This window comes from Pleurodeles waltl, chromosome 6 (assembly GCF_031143425.1).
Source record: "Pleurodeles waltl isolate 20211129_DDA chromosome 6, aPleWal1.hap1.20221129, whole genome shotgun sequence".
Classification (NCBI taxonomy): domain Eukaryota; kingdom Metazoa; phylum Chordata; class Amphibia; order Caudata; family Salamandridae; genus Pleurodeles; species Pleurodeles waltl.
Window position 1 is genome coordinate 1,518,979,207 of NC_090445.1, and position 18,817 is coordinate 1,518,998,023.

The 18,817-nt window shown below is 44.0% G+C and overlaps 1 protein-coding gene across 1 annotated transcript in view; it reads right to left on the bottom strand.

The window, feature by feature from the left end:
- Positions 1 to 2,368: 2,368 nt before the first annotated feature.
- Positions 2,369 to 18,817, bottom strand: part of TMEM88B (transmembrane protein 88B) — a 366,936-nt gene continuing 350,487 nt past the window's right edge. The window contains exon 2 of the mRNA XM_069241055.1: positions 2,369 to 4,366. Coding sequence (XP_069097156.1) covers positions 4,097 to 4,366 — 270 coding nt within the window. The 3' untranslated portion in view covers positions 2,369 to 4,096. The remainder of the gene's footprint in view (positions 4,367 to 18,817) is intronic.

The following is an 18,817-nucleotide window of genomic DNA, read 5'->3' on the forward strand; positions in this document are numbered from 1 at the left end:
CCATGCCTAACAGGGCCCCGGACAGCTTTTCACTGTCTGCATAGCAGACAGTGAAAAGCGCAACGGGTGCAACTGCACCCGTCGCACGGCCTCAACACCGCTGGCTCCATTAGGAGCTGGCTCCTATGTTGCGGCCTCATCCCCGCCGGCCCAGCGGGAATGTTGTAATGGGGCCGCACGGCGGTTACTGCTTGGCGGGCGGCGGTAGCCGCCCGCCAATGTCGTAATGACCCCCATAATGCGTTATTGTGAGTGCACAGAGATAGTTAGGTGGTTCTAATCTGGGGTAAAGCCAATAGACTGGGCGTGGTTATACCGAGATTGGAATACTGAGAGTCTGTAGACCTAAAATCAAAACAGCGAGGAGACAGCCCTGGGTTTCTGATTAATGATTCTACTGAGTGGAGTGAGGGCGGCGAGAGAGGGAGGCGAAAGTGACTAAAAGGGCAAAAAATAAAAAAAACACAGCTACAGAGGGAGGGGCTATGGGGGTCATCAGACCTCACTTGGCTGGTCGTTAACCAGGTGGAGAAGTAGAGAAACCAGCCCAGTGGTGGACAATCACTGCATCTTATCGCACTGCATCGTTTCCCATATGTTCTGGGGGAATTTGTGCAGTCAGTCTTTCGACAGAATGCTGGGTGCAATGTGGTGAAAAAAACAAAAAAAGTAGAATCGGTCCTTCATGCTTTCCAATTGCAGCCTTCGACCCCTCCCCCCCTAGCACCGAAGAGTTTACTTTTAAAACCCAAAAAAGCAATGACTCTTATTTAATGGTCTCATTGGATGGTAACTTTCTCCCGGTACTTGTAGGTCATTTGAGCATTTGTCATGTTAGGGAAAGTCATGTCATCCGTAGTGGTAAAGGGCATGAAAAAGATTATTTGGGAAATAAATTGGAGGGGGTGCCGTAAACATGGTATTCCCTCTGATGCCATGCTCGGTGACTTATAAGAGAGGGAGGTAGTTTCTAAGATAAGGCAGTTCTCCAACCTCTAAAAGAAGAGTGCAACTGATAGTGGCGCAAACGGGGGGCTTTACCATATTTTGGTGGATTCCGTGTTACCAGCCTACTTTATACATGATCCCAAGACATCTAATTAGAAGAGGACAGGCATAGACCTAACTAGTTAGCAGGGAAAGAGTGTTACTGACAGCATGGATGTGAGAAATGAAAGAGAGCTCCGTGCACCTTAGATGGCATGGAGCTAGGAAAGGTGAGTGAAGGAGAAAAAAAGAAATAGGGCCAACATGCTTTGTACATTTAGTGAGCTGTGCTTCAAAGCATGAAATAGCGTTTCATTTGGTTTAAAAAATATATTTGATTCTAACACGAACATGTGGTGGTTAATTGTGTACTAGGAGATCGGATAGTTTACAAGAGAGGGAAAGTGAAATGGGATTGGTGAGAGAGATGAGAAATGGATACAGTGAACAAAGAAGAATAGAGCAAAGGTAGAGAAAAAGCACGTCAGAGGGGAAAGGAACGGAAAGGATGGAAATAGGGAGAGTGAAAAGAGAGAGTATGGAGAAAGAGGGAGTTATAAACAAATATTAAGCCAGAGCAGCTCCAAGTACAACACAGATCTACACAGCTTACCTGAGAGTGTGAAGGCATGTGCATATGAATAACGGACGTGTAGATATTTCCAAAGCACAACCCTAGCTTGAGAGCAAGGCAGTGCTTCAGCTTCGCACAAGGGGTGGAGGGGTCGAAGTCACGATTCAAGATCATGTACAATGAAGCAGGATTTTAGTGGGTGGTTCAAAAGAGAGTGAAGACTGCAAGCAAGGGTGAACCTCAAATGTAAGCTAAGAACAGCCCCCGCAATGGAAACTGCATCAGATGAATTCAGAGAGCGATTTTCCAAGGTCATTGAGAGAACATGACAGCGGGGGTGGGATGTGGGACTTCTGCTCTTTTGTAAGGAAATGCTTAGTTTCTATCACCTTTTGCACCCTAACAAGAATGTATATGATTAGCTCGGGACACCCTATAAGGGGAACGTCTAGTTATTCGGTAATGGGTTCTACAAACTTAGAAAGCATTTGCGAGCACAGCAAAAGGTCTATTGTGAGAGTCAGGTTCATAATGTTTCTGACATTTAAACCCCTCTTACTCTTGAGAGACGAAACGGGTGAGAGAGAAGCGCTGTCTTGATGCTGAACATTAGGCTTTCAGAGTGTGTTTAGTCATGGGCTGCCATGTCACTGAACAGAAGACCCGGAAGGGGTCCTCGTGTTACAGGAAGTGCACCGGGGATGCCGAGGGGATTGTCTGGCCTTTACAGAGCAATGCACAGTGACTTTGAAATCAAGGCCTGCGGGTAAGAGGGCTTAGCGTTCTAGGTTTATTTTCTTCTTTGTTGGACAGTTACCAGCAGGAATCTTTTGTCTTGAGGGTTTGCAACAAACGATCAGCTTAGGACGAGGACTGACGGAAAGGCACTGTGAGCCTGTTTCCGTCTCCCCCTTAAGGGAATGAATAATAGGTAGCTTCAGTACATAACTCACTTCAGTTGCAAGCGGTTTGTTTCTCCCTGCCATGCAGTGCTTAATTTGTGCTTGTTGTTTCCGGTGCTGAGCACCTGCACTTATTTTTGAACGCCGGGGCTTATTTTTCTGCCTCATGCATTTGCTGCGAGCAAAGGACACATATAGGAAAGACGGAAAAAGGGAAAAACGATAAAGCGTCACAAAGGAAGAAAGTAAAAAGCTGCAAGAGTGAGCTGAAGGGGCAGGGAGTGGCTTTCTATGGATTGAAGAGGCCCGAGATGGCTTCAGGATTACGCCGCCTCAGTATTCCGCGTTCACACCTTTAATTACAGCAGCCGCATGTTTAAGAGGAGGGCTTTGGGCACCAGCACCTTTTTATTTACAAATTAAGCACTGCTGCCATGGGCATTGATTCACTAGTATAACAGGGGTAGCAGGAGTGTAATTAGGCACCCTTGGCCCTTGATGACATCACACGGCCTTTTGTCCTATATCTTAAACTCCGTTTTGCTGAGGAGGCGCTAACAGAGGTAGGAAAGGGCAATGCACAATTTGAGGCTGAAAATCCTTGCTACTCCTGTTTGGTGTTGGCGGGCAATAAGCACCCCGTTTGAAAGCCTTCGTTATTAACAGCTTGTTGTCTCATAGGGAAATCATTACCCTGATCATGAAAAGAAAGTCCAATTCTTATCAGACCCACTTGTCTCAGGTTAGTGAATGAAAAGGTATCCTAGGAACAATGAAGCAAGATAAAAAAATTTAAAAAACAATAAACTGGCCAGGTACAACTAGACATGGTTAAAAATATGAAAACCCTCAGGGGTGAAAAAACATATTTGAGTGGGTCACAGAACTCTGAAAGTACGACAACAAAATGAGTACTGTATTTTTGCCTACCTACTAAGAACTGGAGTAACACCGGAAACAGAGTCAAGAAGACAAGATCTTGTGCCGTTGAATCGTCATAACCACACACTCTTGTCTACCGAACCAGAATCACAAGTCTTTACAGCGTACCCACAATTGTCCTTTCAAGTCTCTTGAATATGTACCTTTGACAATGATATCATGATGTTATTTTGCGTCAAAAAACTTTATAAACGATTTAAACTCAGATCAATTATGGTTGCCAACGATATGGGAAACTTTGCATTGAGAGACCAAGGGAATATTTTTTTCACTTAGTCTGCGCTGTAAACAAAAAATCTCTCGATTATTAGTAATAAAATACATTATTAGGAAGAACAAAACCACCAATTTATTTCAAATTAGGAACATTTCTACTTCACATTCTCTTTTTTATCTCTACAGTGGCATTCGTTCTTTAAGCAGATGTGCAGGTGTGGTAAACATCTGTAGCATATAGCTCATTCAGATTGCCCTTTCAAATGCATTCAGTCTCTTCAATGGGCATGTGTGCCAATAGGATCGGTGTAGGGGCCATGAGTTTATCCATTTTATCCTATCACCCGCTGGCAAGTGGAGGACAGGGTTGGGTGGTGCCTTCACTATATTTACCATCCGCTGGGCCCACAACACCTGCCAAGTTTCTCCCTCGGTGCTGAGCGCTGCTCTCAAGGTGCTGTCAGCATGCACCAATTCAGACCCAAGCCTTGACGTGGCTGTTCCACTCCTTGAGGCATCCGCAAAGCCCGCCGTCTTCATACCAGCGCCATTTTACACCCTTGTACACAGCCCTGACATAGGGTTGGAAGCACATAAAGAGCCTGAGACGGCGGGCAAGGCTGCAGTAGACTGCCATGGCCACCACAATGAGGGGGGACATGATGACGAAGCCAAGGATGATCAGGGCTGAGGAGCTGCTGTCGTCCAGGATAGTCTTGCAGTAGTAGGCATTTGAATGAAGGACCTGCAACGGGGAACAAAGTACAGAACACCGTGGTTATGAATGACATTTTGAGTTGACCTGTAACAAATGAGCACTTATCCCTATCTCTTGAACTTTTACTTAGCCTTACTAGACATATCTTTTTTTTTATTGATAAACATTACAGTACTTCTCATTAAGTTACCCTTTTGGTGAAGGAAATGTGCTAATTGCATATGGTTTTTTTTCAGCTAGGGGCCATGTCGTTTTTTACTGGCACTGGGACATTGAACACAGGGATCGCGCTGTGGACCATACCATCTCCTTCTCGAGGGAGGGGAAGGATAAACCATTGCTCCAAATGTACAGATGCCAGAGGGCGAACTGCCTTACTTTTCTCCTTCCTTTCAACATCTTTCGCTACCCTATATTGAATGTGTTTGTAATACTGGTGCTTGCATGGATAAATCATTACAACCCCACAAATCACAGGTTTCCTAGAAATGTATGCATCATAAGTATCTGTGTACATCGGTTATACACTTACTTCACAGTTCTTCATGTTTATCATGCCAATTGCCCTTTTTTGAGTGCAACTCTTTTGCTGTGGGGAAAACAGTATGGCCCATATTTAAAGAAAATGACAGAGCGTGATGCTGCGCCAAAATTGGCATCGCTTCGCCCCCTCATTTTCACAATGCAGGGATGCGCTTTATTGAATTGAATATGGTGCACCCCTGTGTTGGTACTAAATTGAGCTGCCTAGTGTCAAAGCAGGCATCCTTGCACCATAGTGCAAGGATGTCTCCGTTGAGGGGTTTGTTTATGTGTGTGAAGGTGTCCCCTCCTGCACATAAACAATCACTAATGGTGATTTGGCATTTATGTGTGTGCTGCAGAATGTAGCACACAAAGAAGTGCCAAAGTGTCATTTGAAAATGATTGTTTATTTGCATTAAGGGGCACACTTCCTGCATGTAAACAATCACGTCTGGCATTTTTCTATTTCTATGTGTGAATGCAGCACACATAGAAATAGCAAAAAACGAGGAGGAATAAAAGTATTCCTCTTCGTTGCACCTTGTTAATGCCACCCTCAGGGTGGCGTTAGATTTTGGCGCTGCCTCATGTTTACAAAATCCTGTAAATCTGAAACCGCGTCAAAATGCAATGGGGGTTGCTGTGGGATGCCCACAGCAACACCCATTGCACGCCCCGTCCATGCAATGGGCTGCGTGTGAAGGGGCCATATTTACAAGGTGGTGTTAAGCCACAAAAAGGGGCTTAACACCACCTTGTAAATATGGCACAGGGCATAGCGCCACGGAGCGTCACTAAAAGTGATACTCCTGTGGCGCTAGGTGCTCTTAAATATGCCCCTAATTATTTACTTTACAGTCCGATAAAAAATACCACAGCATGCACCTCTTTTTCAAGTGCTGGGGATGATGAAGTTTTTTAAATCTAGACATTAGTGTTTGAGATGGAAACATATAAGTGCAGGTACTCGCTATACCATACTACCTATTTTCTACTGAGAAGTGTAGGTACTGTCCCTTTAATAGTACCTCTGCTGACAAGTGCAGGTACTCTATCTTTCAAATCAAAGAAGTACAGGAACTCTGTACCTGACCATTCCTATGACAGAACCTGCTCGTGTAAAGCATTTTATAGAATTGTATCTTGGCTGGCCTGAGGAGAGCTGCATCCAAATAAAATGGTGATCATAATGCTCTGGCTGTAGTGTGTGATGTTTCTTAATGTGTAAATTCCATCAGATGAAAGTAACATCTCTTCGTGAGATGATGGCTAGGATAGCTTGTGACTCAAATATTTAAAATAAAAAACAATGTAGCCTAAACACACCTAGACCCGAGAGAAATTGTACTCATGCTGGTGTAATTGGGGCAATTTTGGTAATACTGTGTTACTCCTTTGATGCACATCTACTGAAAAGTATGCAATGATGCCATTTAGCGTAATTATGAGTAATCTGGCACAAAAAAAACACGGGAGCACAGACAACAAACTTAGCGTATGTGAGTAGCTGCTGACTGCTGCCTTTCCTGTCCTGTTGCACCTACTGCTGTTTTCCTACTAAAAAATACAGCCCTGGGTCCATTTTCAAATCAAGGGGTCCATTTTACACACAGAAAATAGCTATAAATGCTAGCATACAATTCTTCATTAATTCCACCTAATCAAACATAATTTTGCTGTAATTTTGCATAATTCAGTTACAGAAATCAATGACAGTTATGCCTACCCCTAAACACACCGCTTGTGCAGAGCATCCTCTGATTGGTCAATAAGCCCATTTAGTGCACAACATGGCAACATGTAAGATGTAGAGCACTAGTCACGTGACACACAAACCTGTACCACTTGCAACTCTTGGTGCTCATTCAGTACTCTTCTGGTAGGGTTACCAGATGTCCTGGATTTCCCCAGACTGTCCCAACATCCTGAAGTTTTTCTTAATTTTAAACACATGTCCCAGTTTTTGGGACTAAGGTCAAATCATCCTGAAAAGCAGAGTTGTAACACATGGTCTCCTTTCGCCAGGCGCCTCAAAAAACTGCAGTAATTTAAGTAAATTATTTGTTTATTTCAGGCAAAGCAGGAGGAAATAGGCTGCATGCTCCCAGCACAGGAGAAACACAGCTCAGAGGAGGCAGTGGGGCATAGGTTGGAGGTCCGGCCATCAGGGCTGAACTGGGAACCCATAGTAGCCCTGGCAATTTTGTTGGACCAGCCCTTGGCGTGGGGTATGAGTTCAAGTGCGAACTTGCTACTGCTTTTGTTACTGAGGTCTGATATTGCAGTACTTCTGCAAAACCGGCGCCCAGTCACAAAACCGGCCCCCACCCTTCCAGCCTCCCGGGAAAACGTCCTATGCCCGCTACGGCCAGTCCGGCCCTGCCTGCCATTGCTAATGATATATAAATGTAGCCCTGTAAATATGTAAATGTATACATTATTATTATTATTATTATTATTATATATATGTGTGTGTATTATGTACACACATACTGTATATATTTTTATATTTACAAGGCTACACAAAAACCGAGACAGGCCAGTAAGACTAAAGACTTTAGTCCTACTTTTATGTCTGGCCTGCTCCGGTTTTTGCTTCTAAGTACCTGGTCACCTGTCTTCGGTATTCAATAAGAAGTGTCTGTACCACCCATTTAATTCTCTATAATATCTGTGCTGTGCTTCTCCAAATGGACTGGCCTATGGACAAATCGTAATATTTTTGCCATTTGTCTCTGTCTCCGAAAGGCCACCAGCGTCTGGCACATGACAGTTATTCCTTTACTTACATATTGTTCGCTTGGAGCATGGACACAAGGAGGGTGCTTGAAAGCAAAGAAAATGAAAGAAAATGAAATACTAATGCACCACTGATCTGCAACCAATTCCTATGCCTCTCCTTGAATGTTCCTCTATTGAGAGATAATGTTCCAGTGTTGGGGGCGTTTCACTCTGAAACTTGACTTATTTCACTAATAGATTGCATTCCAGAAAGAACTGGCGATGATGGGTTAATCAATTATTAAGTGAAGCATGTTAGCGCAGAGGGTGAATGTTTGCTGTGCCCAAATAAATTAACGAGATGGTAAGATGGATGCTTCCTAGTGGTTTAGGTATAAAATTGCTTGCAAACAAATTTAGGAGAGGCAAATAATAAGCCAAAGAAATGATGAGCTCCAATCACTGTACAAAACAGGAGCCAATAAATCATCCCATCCAAGTATACAAAGGCAAGGGAACTATATACTAAATAAATGAGTATCCCGCTCCAAACACCGCATATGTTGCATGCATAAGTGGTACACATATTAGATACCTAAGCACCTCACATATCCTGGAGGGCCATTCTTGTTTTTTAAGAGAAAAAGACACGATTTTCCTGACATACATAATAATGTAACACATTCAAAACTTACAAAATTATTGCATGGTAGAGAGAAATGTAGCTCGCAGCTCCCAACACTTTCCTAAAAAAATCCCCAAAATCTAGCCCCCATTCATCTCCTGATTGCTGTATTAAAGCATTAAAAATGTTAGCGTTTTGCCCACATGGTGTTAGCACCCCCAGTTAGTGGATTTGGGGAATTGCTACTGCCTGCAAACGGAATTAAAATCCCTTACCCTTTATCCCTAAACATGAGCAGGGTGAACAGGGTGGAAAGAATGAACAATTTGAATTAAAAAAACATATATATATTTGTTGTCACTTTTATAGCAAATGTATGTTTCTATGACAGAAGCACTCTATTTAAATTTAAAAAGGGCACTCAGCAGTTAGGGGAGTCACGCCAATTCTTAGAATATCTTTAAAGTCTGGTGTATTGAATCATAAGTGCATCTTGGTGTTGCACTTACGTAATGAATATGTAGCATACACACTGCTCTGCAGTGATGTTCGGTTCTGGGAAGAGATGCTCCCAGAGGTCCTTTTGCGGAAAAACATAGAAATGCGAAATCGAAGACACGTTTTAAAACGCAGCAGAGATGAACAGAATCAAAGGCGAACTGCTTTTATTGCAAGGAATGGGTATGTGTCAATGTGTTTTCTCACGCTTGCATTGTTATAAATGAGGTAGCAGAGGCATTGTTTGATTAAATGTCAATCCCTTCGTTCAATGCAAAATAAAATCATGAATTGTTGATGAATTACATTTTCGAATTCTGAATGTGTACATTTTTCTTTTTTCAGAAACAATTACATTTTCAAAAAGTTGTGATCTCTTTCGTATTAAGATTTAAGAAAAAGCAATAGTAAGTAGGTAACAATCCAATTGAATGTGCTGCGTAATATGCAGCTTAATTTACTTTTTTTGAAGCAAAATGTGCCTTCCTTTACCACATAGAAAAGCCGTCATGTTGCATAATTGGGGCCTCCACTGCCACATAATTCTAGTGGTGCCACTTGAGGCACAGATGTAATAAGACCCATTACGTCTCTGCCTGTCCTCATGTAATGAAAGAATAAATTACCTTCCCAGCTAGTATCACCACGTGATGCATATTAGTTACTGTGACATGAAAGCACTGCACACTAATGTAGCCCCTTTCATCTACTCTAATTGGTCATATTTATGATAATTACACAGAATGATCTTTGTTATGTATAATTTTCCTGCTGTAATTTCCTTCATTTCGATTACATCTGTGACCACCACATGATCACCTGTGAGCAGATGATAGTGATGTCTGCCCTGACAAACAACACTGTTAAATGTTCCAACTTTCTGCTAAGGTGTGCAGGTAGAGAGAACATTTTAAGGAGGAGGGAGAGTGACATAAATCAGAAGCGTTGTTCTTTCAGTGTACTCTGATTATACAGAAATCCCGAACTCCAGACAGTAGCAGCAGTCTGCCAGGGTCGTGGTGTGACATCAAAGAGTTGGAGTTCAGTCTGTCTATGGACTTAGAAAGCCTTCAATTCCGTATAAATGGTTACCAGCCACAAAATGCCATGGACTTGATGGAAAGCCCATCCAAGCAATGTCAAACCAAGTACTGCTTTGAAGAACTGATGAAATAAGGTCATTTAGACATCTAAAATTTCCTGGACCAAGCCTAAAAAAAGAGAGATCTCAAGATACCAAAAATCAGTCTTAAGAGGTCATCAAGTCCTCATTTTTCTTTGCAATCTAATAGTTGTCGTTTTTCGTGTCTCATTACAAAAGCCAGGACTGCAAGTACCAGAATCTACAGGAGAAAAACAGAGTTGGATTCGATGTTCCGGTCTGAAATACGATTTATGGATTTAATTTTATATGTCGACTTTTTGACTAGCAAGCACTATTGTTATCTCTGCAGATTTCACATATTAAACTTTTTTAATCGAAACGGTCTCCAGATTACTGTTTTGTTTTCAAAGCATGTTAAACACAAATATATCTTACTTCAAATGCTTTCTTTTCCGTCTTTCAATCTTAGGTCTCGCTCTCAATAGGGATGTTTTAGGAAAATAGAGCTCTGCTGAGGACAGTCTCTGGGCCTTGCTTGTCATAAGAAATACCCATTGCTATTTACCCTCAGGCTCTTTCATGTAGTCCACAGCAAGCAGTGATATTTAGCTGCTATTAATTGCAAATATAGCTCCAGGTGACCATCTGTAGATTGTTTATAGCAGTTTTAAATGTCAGTGAGCACGAATGAGTGCTTCGGGCCTGGAGCGAGGCCTGCAATGAGTGTCTCTGAGTTTGGTGGGTTGAGGAGAGTGTTGCCTCCTAAATGCAAAATGACAGAACTGCTTAAACTGCCACTGTTCTCACCGGGGTGATGCAGGGGCATGGCTATCAATTGTACAGCAGGTGCAGTGCCACAGGGCACCGAGGCAAGAGGGGCCACCGAACCTTGATTATTGTACCAAATCAGTAGCCAGAAGGACCATTTGCCTTGTTTGCACTGGGGGCCATAGCGCCCTTGCTACTCCCATGGGGTGATTCATTGCTGCATATCCAACTTCTCACTGCTGCTATAAAATTAATCGCCCAAAAACACAAAAAGACATCGTTGGGGGTACTGTCTGATGGAGGACGACCAGAGAGAATGATAGAAAAAGAAGCAAAGGTAGGGAGGAGAGGAAAGGAATGGACTGCCAAACAAACAGACAGAGGGAGAGGTAGAGCTATGTAAACCACTAAGAACTGAATGCAGGGGGCGGGGCTAAGCCGGGCTGCAAGATGGCAATTCGCTGAGAGGGCTCTGCCGGGCGATCACCATCCGCCGGTCAGTGGGCACACAAACTACATCTCCTGGGGCGATGACCCTGCTGCGAGACAGTCACTTCACCGGGACCACTTTTGGTGTCTTTGGGCTGCTTCCTGAGCTGTCCTACGGAGGGATCGGCAGTGCTGCCTACCTGGGTCCCAGACCCGATGGACTTGGCTCCTGGGCCTCATCTGCTAATACTAGGACAGCTGCCTCTGAGTATGCGGTGTGGGGGCTGTCACCCCTCCCTCCCTCTCCCCACCCCCTCAACAATAGGGGCTGACCAACACCTGCTGCGGGTGCAGACTCGGGGGCTGCGCAAGCAGGGCCATGAGCCTGATGGGCCAAGGAGCCTGCACTGCCGCTTCGCTGCGGCTGGTGAGCGGTGGTACGATTGAAGAGGTTCAGGCGCAGAGGCATTGATCTCCTGCTTGTCCTCCATACTGGGAGCCACCTGTCGACATGCTGTGCACCGGTGAAGACCTATCCGAGCTCTCCTGCCTGGCGGTGATCCACGAAGCACGCAGGAGCTGGGCCCACACGCTATGCATCTAACGGGGAGGGGAACCCTTCTTACTCTTATTTTCTACCTGTTGATCTGCTGCAGTGCACCATTCCCCATCACCGCAACCTGCTATGGATGCCCTCGGGCACACTAATTCATAAACTGTTCCTCTCTGCTGCAGGGCCTAAACTCCTCCCATCACTGGGGGACCATTTATTCCAGCCACAGAGATATAAACTGTGCCAGGCCTGGCCTCCTTGTGCTGGGCAGCGCTACAACCGCAATGCTGACTTCTGCCTCCTTCATTTCCCCGGGGAGAGGGGAGGCTGCCCGAGACACTGAGCCTGCTCGTGCTCCCCCGAGAATGGCCCCCACTGGGGTGTGCCAGGGCTCAAGAGATAGAACTTATCTGAAGCCACAGCCCACCCGATCCTCACTCCACTCTGCTGGATCTAGACCATCGTGGCCCTGCTCCCCACTGCTTGTGATATTGGCCACTATTTACAGCCCTAACACCCATGACCCAGACTTCCTTTCAAGGTATGGCAACACATCTCAGGTCTCGGATCCGGGGCCATACTATGCAGGGGTCATTTTAATGTCACATTGCACAACCGATTAGACTGATCGGGGACCTCTAGACGCACACACCCTAATGCTGCTCTCACACTTACATGCTAACACCAGTGTCCATGACAACTGCTTGCAGGATATGTGGCGGCATACGCATGCTACACAGAAAGTGGGCATTGGCATTATGGCTTATCACAACGCCTGGTCCCGAATCACTACTGGCTGATCTCCCAAGATGCACAGACTTGAGTTACTCAGGTATCACATTTACCCCATGCCCTCTCAGATCATGCCCCTGTCCTGTTCGAGCTACTGGTCCCTCGACCCTCCACATTTTCATTTGGCGCTTGCCCCTCAGGGCATTGCGCGATGTGGCGTTTGCGATGAACTTCATACAGAGACAATATAGTACTTCAAACACAATGAAGGCTCAGTGGAATCTGCAGCCACACTATGGGAAACCTTTAAGGCAGTAATTCGCGGTGCATGCATTGCAAAGCAATCAGGAGTCCTGAGTCTATACGGGAGAGAATCGCTGTGCTTGAGCATGAGATCCGTGAACTAGAACGAGACTACTCCTACTCCCCTAGTGGAACCAAAATGGCTGTGATCCATGATAATCTAACAGACTTCTCAGAGGAAGCCAAACAAGAAACACATTATTTAGGTAAAGAAGCACAAGCTTGACGATAATGGGAGGGCGACAGACCGGGCAGAACTCTTGCTGGTTTACTACGCAAACCACAAGACTCCATTTATGTGACAGAACTGCTGGATGAACAGCAAGTCCTTCACTCCACACCTAAAGACATGCTGGACACTATGATCGCTTTCTATCACAGGTTTTATAGCACTACTCTGACCCGCTCAGAAAGAGAATTAAGGGAATACTTTGACATTATACAACACATCTGGCTGGATTGAGCTTACCATGAGTTTCTTGATTCACCCTTTACAACGGAAGAAATTACGCAGGTCATCTGCGCTTTCCTGGATGATAAGGCACCCGGCATGGACGGCCTGACAACTGCCTTCTACAAAGAATTTGCTATGACCCTCGCTCCACATATGATGGCAATGTTTGAGGAATCGCGCTAGTGAAGGGCTTTTGGCCCCCAACTTCTCTGTGAGGGAGGGCATTCGAACTAGTGCGATATCTAGGAATCTGGCTTAGCCGCGACCTAGATGACCTCTGGAAGATAATGGTCATGCCATGCCCTGGCTCGAAGACAGAATCCCCATTTGGTCTAGGCTTCCCCACTCTATTCTAGTACAGATAGCAATAGCAAAAATGGTCATCCTGCCCAAGTTCCTGTACCTTTTCCTTAAATTACCCATGCCTCTCACAGCTCAATTTCTGTGCAGACTGCACTCAAACCTGATCACGTTGATCTGGGCGGGTAAGCAACCCAGTGTCTTGGGGGAGACCCTGATCCTGCCACTTTTCCAGGGAGGCCTGGGTGCACCAGATGTGCAGCTATAAGCTTTATGTGCCCAGGCGTTATATTTACACTACTGGATGTACTCAAAGCCAGATCAGCCACATGTAGACATTGAGGCAGATCAGGCTTCTTCATGGCCCCTCACCACCACTCTTTACTTACTCTATAAGCTAGCGAGGGCTGAGATTGACACAGGAGAATGCTTGCTCTGGGTGTGGGATGGCCTGAGGGGTTGAGCTAAACTTTATCACCTTTATGCCCTGTCAGTCTCCCTTGGCCACGGACCCCAGCTGCCATCCCTGCTGGATGCGGGTGCCAGAATGTGCCCCGCGAAGGGAATATTGTGTCCTTCTCTAACCTATACCCGGAAGACCAATTTATGCCACTGTTTGAAGCCTCTGATACTTCTCACCCTATTCTTGGAGATAGAACTGTCATCAGCTCCGCACTGCTTGTCGTTCATTCCATGTAACATTTCCAGCGGCCCCTCCACCACTACCGGCTTTAGAACACATCCTCATGAACAAGTCTTCGTGCAAATTGGTTACTTGATTATACTCAATAATGCAGACCTCCGCCACAGCTATCACACCTACCGCTCACACAGTTTGGACACCAGATATCAACCCCCCTCTCACCAATGCCCAGTGGTCTTACTGTTGCAGTCAGACAGCAACCGTCTCACCCAACTAAAGGTTGAGACTGATCCACGTCAAATTCTTACACAGACTATATTGAACACCCACACAACTCCTTGCCATGGGGATCTTTGGTGTCGTGCATTGCTTGCGGTGTGCTCTCCACAGGCCACTTTCATACACATAGCATGGGGTTGCTTGAGAGTAGTGAGATTTTGGACTGAAGTCCTCTCGACCAGACAGTCTATCTCTGGTCACCTCCTTCCCTGCACCCTGTTGGTAGCCTTCTTGGGCTACATCAAAGATGCCCCAGCGGGTGACCGACGAATAATTGCCATGCTTCTCCTCCTTGCCAAGCGCAGAGTAGCTATACACTGGGGTCGAAGACCCGCTCCTACTGTGTCAGCCTGGCCACAAGACCTGGTGCCAGGAGCAATTGGCCAACTACTGGGAATTGAAGCCCCTATGGTCACGTCTAAAAGACATATGGCAACCATTCCTCACATACCTATGCAATAGACTCCCCAGCCCCCTCGCCACTGGGACACAATCGCAAAGACAGCACCCTTCCCCCTGATCGATCACAACCTTACAGATGTGGTAAGACCATCTGAACACAGCTCCCACTGCTGATTTTGTGATCTACCTGTGTGGGGTAAATGATTAGGATTCTTTTCATCAAAACTACTTACTTGATAGCACCTCTTCCCAGTCACAGTTGCGGCAGTTGTAATGTGTTTTTTATTGTAAATGCCAGTAATGAAAATAATAAACTGAATGCAGGATTAATTTGTGGTGCCAGACTGCCTACTTTCAACCTTGGATCTGCATGAGTACGTACGTTTGTGTGCACTTTTAAGTCAAGTGAAACAACTCCATGAGATGGACATGTGCATTGACCTATATGTAGAACAATATAACGTCATATTAGCAGCTACACTGCTAAATATGCATTAAGAGATAATAAAGAATAGCCTTAGACATATCTTGTGATGGGAAAGACTTATGTATTGTGGTATGTACAGAATGATACAGCGAGACCAGAGAATGCCATCAGACTACCACATTCAGATGATTATCATGTATTCTGAGAATCAATGTTTCTACGCTACATCTTACATCTATGGAGGTTATGAGCCTAATTTAGAGCTTGTTGGATGGAGTACTCCATTAAAAAGTGGAGAATATACCATCCACTGTATTACACGTGCCATAGGCTATAATACACTTGTAGTGTGATGGATGGGATATCCACCATTTTATGATGGAATATCCTGTTTGCCTGTGTCTAAATTAGACACTAAAGTTTAAACTTGTCCATAGACTACAGATTAAGCTAGTCTCTAAGTATGAGGTATCAGGTCATACTTGCCACAATATGGCAGAAGTCAAAGTTAAAATTCATCCCTGAAGTTTTGAGTGATTTAAAACTGTTACATTTTGAGAAAGTTGAAGTTTATAAGCTTTACAAAACTTGAGAGTGAAAACTGTTCCTAAAAATGTTCCGGGAAACGTTTTGTATGTAAAAGAAGCGAGAAGCTCAATTTCAAAGACATTTACATTTCGTTTGCAATTTAAACCTCGCAGCCATTGCAAAGTTTGCCGAGCCTGAGAAATTTCAAAAGCATTTCTCAAAGTGTGCAGAGAAAAGCCTTGAGAACTTCATATACTTCTACAAATTACACACACAAAAGCACCAAATTGTTCTAGTAAAGGAGATGTCTTCTTGATTAAAAGGTGAAAGGACTCCTAAAAGCCCAACAATATCCTCTTACTGCTTACACGTTCATGCGTTCATCTATAGAGTTCTCTATTGTACTATAGATGCTATATAAGTTCCATGACCTTTTACTATGTGTAAATGGACAAGCCTCTTTTGTTGCGCCGTGTTATGTCTGGTATAAAAGACATACTCCAGGAAGGCAATACATAGGCATCAATTCTCTAATTGGCAGGGAAAGTGACAGTGTGCACCCTTTGTTGTCACATGATCAACCTGTTCTAGTATCCGTATATTTTCAAAAGCCTTCTAATCACTGCTATTGGCATAGGGGAGAGTGAAGAGTAAAACCACAGAATGTAGATTGTGGGACCCTGAGCTCTGTTTACATTTTGTTCCTGCTACTTCCTGAATGATCTCTGAGAGCAGGGGTAGCAAGGACAGAGTGAGGGGTAGCAAACGAATTGCCTGGGTCAGCTGCTGATACTCCTGGATACCTCTGACTGACACTGATTAGGAAATAGGGGTTCAGTTTTAATGTATCATATTGTTTCACACAATGATTTAATCAAATAATTGAAAAATTAGATATCTTAGGTCATAAGAGACATTTCACATACTACTAGTGTTATGACATAAGAAATATGAATGTTAGATAACTGGAGAAATCTCGTATAGCGAAAGTCCAGTTTTCTCTCTCCTTTTCATGTACATCCCCTCAACATCCCTCCCAGCTGTGTTTTGAAGTAGGCTAAGCAGGGTACTAAGCACTATAGAAGAAGCACTATTGCATGACTTATATTGACCTTTTTCGTCCTCTCCTCTCCGCGTCACACAGATCACCATATGCTTCCTCCTCCATCCCTTCCACTCTACTTACCAGTAGTGCCTACAAGCAGGATGGAGCTGCATGTTAACAACACCTAGCGGCACCTGATGAACTTTCAAACATGGGGTTAGAATACTCAGTTTGAATACCATATGTGGAGTGAGTAACATGAGCAAGCAAGATTTTCCCAAGACAACTGGCATTGTTCTCTGGGAGCCATTTGTAAGTAATGGGGCCATCAAGTGTATTTTACAGTCCACCCTTCCCAAAAGAATTAAATGCAATACAAAGGCTGTTACATGCAGTGTAGAAAGGTTACTCTTTAACTATTATAATACTTCTGGTCTGACAAACAAACACTGTCCCTTCCCAGCGGTGTTGGGTAGAATGTAGAAGAGTGTTCTGCACAAGAATGTTTAGAAGAAATGGACCCAGATGGTGCATTGTATGGTACAGTTCCCCAAAAAAGTTATTGAAAACCCATAGGTTTACAGCCAGTTCATATGATCTCTGTATGCAATGTGTCATGGCCTCCAAACAAATTCCAATTTGTATATGCTTTAAAACAAATTGCCTGTCAAATGCTTTCATCTCCCCCATCCTGCATCTTCAAAGTAGATTCTCAGTTATCAAATAATGTTTAGAATTCTACCTAAAAAGGGACAATGGGGAGACGAAAGGTTCCACAGATCTCAGCAGTCAAGCTTGAACCACCAGTGCGACTCCTCGAGTCCTGCACATTGTGCAATCTGCAGAACTAGGTTATCTCATATCCCAGGACTTCACAGCAAAGTTTAATAAAGTGATCAAAAGTTCATAAAAGGACGTCAGTAGAGTTTGTGAAACGCCTCCATGTGAATCATGCCATAACTACCACAGTATTAAACAAGCATTTGCAATGCAATAGGGTCTCGCATTTCTCCGAGTTACAGCTATTAGCAGTTGTAAACTCCCAACCGGACTTTTCTTGCCACATTAAATGGAAAAAACTGTGAGATCGTGCTGCTACAGTACACTTGTACGGACAGTTGAAGACGGCATGCAGGTAGAAAAAAAAAATACAAAAAAAGAGCACGATCGTGCTGCTACAGTTCACTTGTAGTGAAACCTATCGGCAAAAGTGCAATTATTTATGTAACCAGCAAAAGTGCAATTAACTATATAACAGGGTCGATGTCATGCAAAACGCTGGACTTCTGGCGAGTGAGATCGCACTGCGAAAAAAAAGATAAAAAGTGGTCCACAAACCTAATGGGAAACAGCGAGCCTTGCACGTTTTCAGTACATAGTCGCTGAGCTCGAGGAGGGCTAACCACCGGAAAAGGCATGACGTATGCGTGCCTTCCACTAATGAAAGCAAGCAGATTTTGAAAGGCAAGCCCATGAACCAATGAAAGACACTGACGTAACAGGGACGGGGCTCCGAGCCCTTTTCTATCTACTAAAGCGTCTCACAAGCGAAACGCATGCGCAAGTGCATGCGATGCAGGCTCGACCCTAAAAAGTGTACTCTTAAACATAAGCCTGAAGTATCACTCTTATATCAGCCTGGATATTAAATAATTATTTTCCAGAATAGAAGAGGAAGTTACCTTTTTCAGTAAATAATATTATTTTCACAATCAGTAATTTGCTATTTATGAAAATAAAATTCTTGAGTGCTATACCAGCTTTCGTATTTAGTAAATAAACGAATTTTATAACAACCACCAGTTATTCATCTTCATTCTCTGATTTTCACCTGAATTCCAGCCTCTAATTTTCAGTGAGTACACCAGTTTCGTCCCAAATACCATCCTTTTAAGTGTGGCTAGTAAATGTTTCATGCATTGCTATCATATGGCCACCTTCCATCACCAATATCTCCATAACGTGCCTGTTATTGCTGCCACATGCCCATCACACCTTAGTTATTCACAGTTATCCCCATAACATGCTCCTTATTGTCATCTTGTTGCCATCTATCTCCAGGAGGTCCCCATTCTCAAATATTGTCCTTTCATTCAACCGAAGTCCAAATTCAATTAATTCCTTAAATGTGGTATTGCAAC